The sequence below is a fragment of the Sinocyclocheilus rhinocerous genome, unplaced genomic scaffold, assembly GCF_001515625.1.
Source record: "Sinocyclocheilus rhinocerous isolate Xijiao unplaced genomic scaffold, SAMN03320098_v1.1 scaffold2233, whole genome shotgun sequence".
Lineage (NCBI taxonomy): Eukaryota > Metazoa > Chordata > Actinopteri > Cypriniformes > Cyprinidae > Sinocyclocheilus > Sinocyclocheilus rhinocerous.
The window spans coordinates 37,255-42,907 of NW_015664678.1; the positions used below are offsets into that span (position 1 = coordinate 37,255).

The 5,653-nt window shown below is 38.8% G+C and overlaps 1 protein-coding gene across 1 annotated transcript in view; it reads right to left on the reverse strand.

Annotated features, from left to right (window-relative positions):
- Window positions 1-1,536: 1,536 nt before the first annotated feature.
- LOC107730198 (gastrula zinc finger protein XlCGF8.2DB-like) overlaps window positions 1,537-5,653 on the reverse strand; it is a 9,366-nt gene continuing 5,249 nt past the window's right edge. The window contains exon 3 of the mRNA XM_016540954.1: window positions 1,537-2,983. Coding sequence (XP_016396440.1) covers window positions 1,908-2,983 — 1,076 coding nt within the window. The 3' untranslated portion in view covers window positions 1,537-1,907. The remainder of the gene's footprint in view (window positions 2,984-5,653) is intronic.

Here is a 5,653-nt window from a genome sequence, read left to right on the forward strand (position 1 = left end):
ATGAAATAATACTCTAAATAAGAAACTAAAACTGCCAGCAGGTGGCAGTAAACATCTTTCATTCGATTCGTTCAAACGCCTGATTTATTCAGGAATTAAGTAATTGGCTCACTTTATGAATGGGCCTCAAAACGCAGATTCATTCAGAAACTAAACACCGCTGTGTTGCTCGGAGACGCACAACAGTTCTGCTGTGGCTTTATAGGTAATATTTTTGTTGGCAAAACTGAGCACAATTGCTCTTGTTATATTCGGGACAAACAGCACTCGTGTGATATTGCTCTCGCTGTGTGATATAAATATGAAACAAAAACTAAAACAGGAGCATTTTTTGCCCCAATATCTTGAATTTTAGGGCATAACTGCAGTTGTTGCCCTGCATAATATTTGTCAACAGTCACTGTATGAAATGTAAGATGACGTACAGGTCTGGGGGCGGAGCCAGTGCGTTAACTGCGTTAAAATATTATAATCGCGTTAAGTTAACGCGTTAAACTGACAGCCCTAATATACGTATATATACACACACACACACATACTGAATCTATATATTTATTTTACTACTTCCATTACTTGTTGTCATGCTTTTTATAATTGTTATTTTTATTTTATTTCTTTTTTCCCACCCTGATTGTGGAAATAATTGATAAATAAATAATAAAAGAACAGAACAGGACAGGTTAATCAACATTTTTTAACATTTCTTTTAAATTCATGTTAGGCTGAATAACATATATATCTGCTCATAGACAGATCAAACACTTCCATGTGCATCTGTGTAAGCGCTCAGTGAAGAGCGTGAAAGATGTGTATTTATCAAGCGGCAACCTTCCGGTCTCTCTCTTGAAACCAACAGGGAAGTGACTTAAACTGCAATTCATCGACTGGCCACTAGAGACTGGCTCCAAAAGGGAATCAATCCCATAGACCCCCCATGTTAAAATGCCCACCTTTACAGCAGAAAAAAATGTTTACACCAGAAAAAAATGTTTACAGCCTGGTACAAAAAGTGGTTTTGGTCTGTATAACTAATTTTGCCCTTCATGACAACTGTGAGGGGGGTGAATTTTTTTAGAACTCATCCGTTGAAATTTTTTTATTTTATTAAGCCTTAAAGTTCTGCATAATTACCCTTAATTATGCAGAACTTTAAGGCTTAATAAAATAATGACCACTTGAGTGACAGGTGGATTGCCTGCTTGTCGAGCTAGGCGGGCGTGGTTTCAGCAACCAGGCACCTCAGCTCCACCCACATCCTGCCTTTTTGCCCATTTTCGATTATGCAGGAGTGACACGCTACCAAGATGGCGACGGCCGGCTCCGCCCACTTTGGGCTTCAAAAATGCTCTTCACAAAACTACGGGTGACGTCACGGACACTACATCCATGTTTTTATACAGTCTATGGTATTTATGTGTTTTTGAAGCAATAATCATTGTAGCCAATCACAGACATATCTGTTGAGCACATGAACACAATGGCCAATCAGAGGTGTTTAAGAATCCACTCAACAGTGCTCAAAATGTTATGGGGAAATGCTGGTATTGTCACATTTTTTTTTAAATTCAGTAAATACTTGGTACCTCTGTTGGTACATTTGATAACCTTATATTGACAACAGGAGGTTATTTTAATTGTCAGTGTTGATGACGTCAGATTACTATTTAGAATTTCCCTGACAAGTCAAGTCACCTTTATTTCTATAGAGCTGAGAAAAAAATCCACATTGATGACATTTAAAATTGTTCCCTCTTGAGGGAATTGCCATGTGTTACTTAAGGTTTCCTTTTCAGTCGAAACATTTTTTACACGGTTGGCAGGTTGAAAGAGTTTTCTCCCGTGTGAATTCTCATGTGAATTTTAAGGTTTCCATGTTGAGCAAAACTCTCTCCACACTTATGGTATGTCTAAGGCTTCTCTCCAGTGTGAGTTCTCATGTGCCGATTAAGGCTTATTTTATGATTGAATCTTTGTCCACACTCCTGGCACATGAAGGGACTCTCTCCATTGTGTATTCTCATGTGGACTGTAAGGTTTCCATGTTGAATGAAACCTTTTCCACACTGAGGGCATGTGTAAGGCTTTTCTCCAGTGTGAATTCTCATGTGCCTTTTAAAACCTATTTTACGCGTGAAGCGTTTTCCACACAGCTGGCAGGAAAAAGGCCTCTCTCCATTGTGTATCCTCATGTGGATTTTAAGGTTTCCATGTTGACTGAAACTTTTTCCACACTGAGAACATATGTAAGGATTCTCTCCAGTGTGAACTCTCATGTGAATATTAAGGTTTCCTTGTTGAGAAAAACTCTCTCCACAGTGTTGGCATGTGTAAGGCCTCTCTCCGGTGTGAGTTCTAACATGCCTGGTGAAGTTTTCTTTTAGAGTGAAACTTTTTCCACACTGAGGGCATATGAAAGGCTTTTCTCCAGTGTGAATTCTTATGTGCTTGTCAAGACTTTCTTTACGAGTGAAACTTTTTTCACAGTGTTGGCAGGGAAAAGGGCTCTCCCCAGTGTGAATTCTCATGTGGACTTTAAGGTTTCCTCGTTGAGCATATCTCTTTCCACACTGAGAGCATGTGTAAAGGTTCTCTCCAGTGTGAAGTCTCAGGTGAGCAGTAAGGTGTACTTTTTGAGCAAAACGGTGTCCACACTGAGGGCATGTATAAGGCTTCTCTCCAGTGTGAACTCTCATGTGCTTGTTAAAATTTCCTTTTTGATTGAAACTTTTTCCACACTGTTCGCAGGTGAAAGTCTTCTTTTCAGAGTGAATTCTCATGTGGCCTCTAGAGTTTCCTTGTCGATTGAAACTCTTTTCAAACTGAAAGCAAGTAAAACTTCTAGTTTCTGTCTCTTGAGCTTTTTTTCGTGTGGAAGTCTTTTCAGTTGGAGAGCAAGATTTTTCTCCGGTTTTGAAATCATGAAGATTCTCACATTTATCTTCCTCTTCATTTTCATGAAGTACTACTTTCTCCTCTTTTGGTGCTATAAGGTCAAAGGTGAAAAAACAAAGAAAAATTTAAAGGCACAAGACAACAGATATCAAAACATTTAGATATGTAATGCATCGAGGTCATATGGCAGAGGGACATTGGTGAAAAAATTGACTCAGAAAAATAGTCTAGCATTTTGTTGGGGTGTGGTAAATGTATAAAAGAAGCAAGGGGGAAGTTCACTCAATATAAGATTCTTCACAGATACTACAACACCCTGGTAAGACTTTACAGGATTAAACTGATGAAAGAATTTATGTTGGAAATACCAGCTGGTAACAGGTACCATTTTACATTGTATTTGAGAATGTAGTCTTGTTAAACCATTCTGGAAACGAGTTATGGATGTCTTAAGTTGGTGGTATGACTCTAAGGGTGCTTTCACACTTGGTTCGATTGCTTGGTCCAAACCAGAGTTCAGTTGCTCCCCCCTCCCCCTGCCCCCGCTGGACTGTGTTCACATTATATTATTTGGGTCCGAACCACAGTTCGTTTGTGTCATCAAGCCAGCAGCTGCTTATCCCGTTGCTTAGTAACGACTGCGCAGGAGAAGGCAGCAAAATGCGTAGCATAGCTCTCTTCAATTTTATATTTATGTTTTTGAACAGTTGCTTTTGTTTCTAAAACTTCAGTACATAATGGCACTTACATCTGTCTTACGAATGTACTGCAAGCACTCTAAAAACGCTGAAGGCAAACAGAAATGAGATATACAGCTCTCTGCTTGCAGCGCGTCAGTCACGCTCGTCAGGAAAGTGAGTGAAACGCACACAAACACGCATTTTTATCAAATAATACATCATTAATAGCGGTTCACTTCCGCGATTTGGTACGATTGCGTTCACATCAGCAGTGAACCGTACCGGAGTTCACTTGAACCGTACCCCAGACCACCCCTTTTATGCGGACTCGGGTACGGTTCGCGGGTGCGCACTCGAGTTCGGAAGACCGCGTTTACATCAACCAAACGTACCAAACTCTGACGTCAATCGAACCCGGGTGCGCACCAAAAGTGCTAGTGTGAAAGCACCCTAAAATATCTTAACCCCTAAGCTGTTAGGTGACAAGTCTCAAATACATAATCTTTCAAAGCATGCGTTTTCTGGTATTATGGTGTGTATTACATATTATGGTATGTATTACAATGGCAAGTAGGATTATTTTGGGACACTGGAAGACAGTGAAAGCCCCAGAATTGAAAGAGTGGGCCAGTGCAGTGGTAGAAACATAGACTGTAAAAAACCATGGACGTAGTGTCCGTCACGTCACTCATAGGTTTCTGAAGAGCATTTTTGAAGCCTACAGTGGGCGGAGCCGACCGCCACCATCTTGGCAGCGCATCACTCCCGGATAATCGAAAAAGGGCAAAAAGGCGGGACGTGGGTGAAGCTGAGGTGCCTGGTTGCTGAAACCACGCCGCCTAGCTCGACAGTAGTGACAGCAGTGCTGCCGTGCAAAGACAAAAAACCTTAACTTCATTTTTGGTCGAAAATGAGTTATTGATATTTTTGGGACATTCAAGACCTCCTTTATAATGTGTATAAATATCTTGGAGAAAAGCCCAGGAGAAACCAAGGCAGAACACAGTATAACATCAGCTGCTTTTAGCTATTATGTCGCCCTCAGTTGGTACCAGCTTCCAGAAGAGATTAGGGCCCGTATCATGAAAAATCTTAGTGCTAAGAGTTGCTCCTAGTAACAAAAATCTACGAAAATTCATAGAAATGTGGGTGTTTCCTCTTAAAATTAAAGTAAAGTAAAGATCCTAGTAAAGAAAAAAGTAATTCAGAAAGCATCTTAACCCTTAAAAGGTTAAGATTATTTTTAAAAAATTATCCAAAATTGTTAGGAGTACGGATGAAGACTTTTAAGAGGCTTAAAGGGTTAGTTCACCCAAAAATGAATATTAGCCCATAAATTAATTTAAATTTTAAATTAAAAAAATTAGATTTTAAATTTAAAATTAGCCCTTTTAATTAAAAGCCGACCTCATACATCATCCGCTCTGAGCTGCTTCCGTGTACAACAGTGAGCGCAAGCTACAATTAAGTGATTATTACGTTTTGAATATGGATATTTTTCTTACAAAAACACATCGGGTTGCACAATGCATGACAGTGAGTTAATAATATGCTATACATTAGATGGTACAGGAATTATGTTTTTGACCGATCTTATTAGAGACAAGCTAACATCTCAGACACCGCGCAGAAATGCCATAGCGTCAGAAATAAAGTAATCACTACATTAACATATTTGGCAACTGGAAAAATGCAACTATGCAACATCAGCTGCTTTTAGCTATTATGTCGCCCTCAGTTGGTACCAGCTTCCAGAAGAGATTAGGGCCCGTATCATGAAAAATCTTAGTGCTAAGAGTTGCTCCTAGTAACAAAAATCTACGAAAATTCATAGAAATGTGGGTGTTTCCTCTTAAAATTAAAGTAAAGTAAAGATCCTAGTAAAGAAAAAAGTAATTCAGAAAGCATCTTAACCCTTAAAAGGTTAAGATTATTTTTAAAAAATTATCCAAAATTGTTATTTCCTATAAAATATGTTAAGTCTGACAGCATGATAAATAAAAAATAAAGAATATATACAGATACATCTCAAAAAATTAGAATATCATGAAAAAGGTCAATATTTTTTGTCACTCATTTCA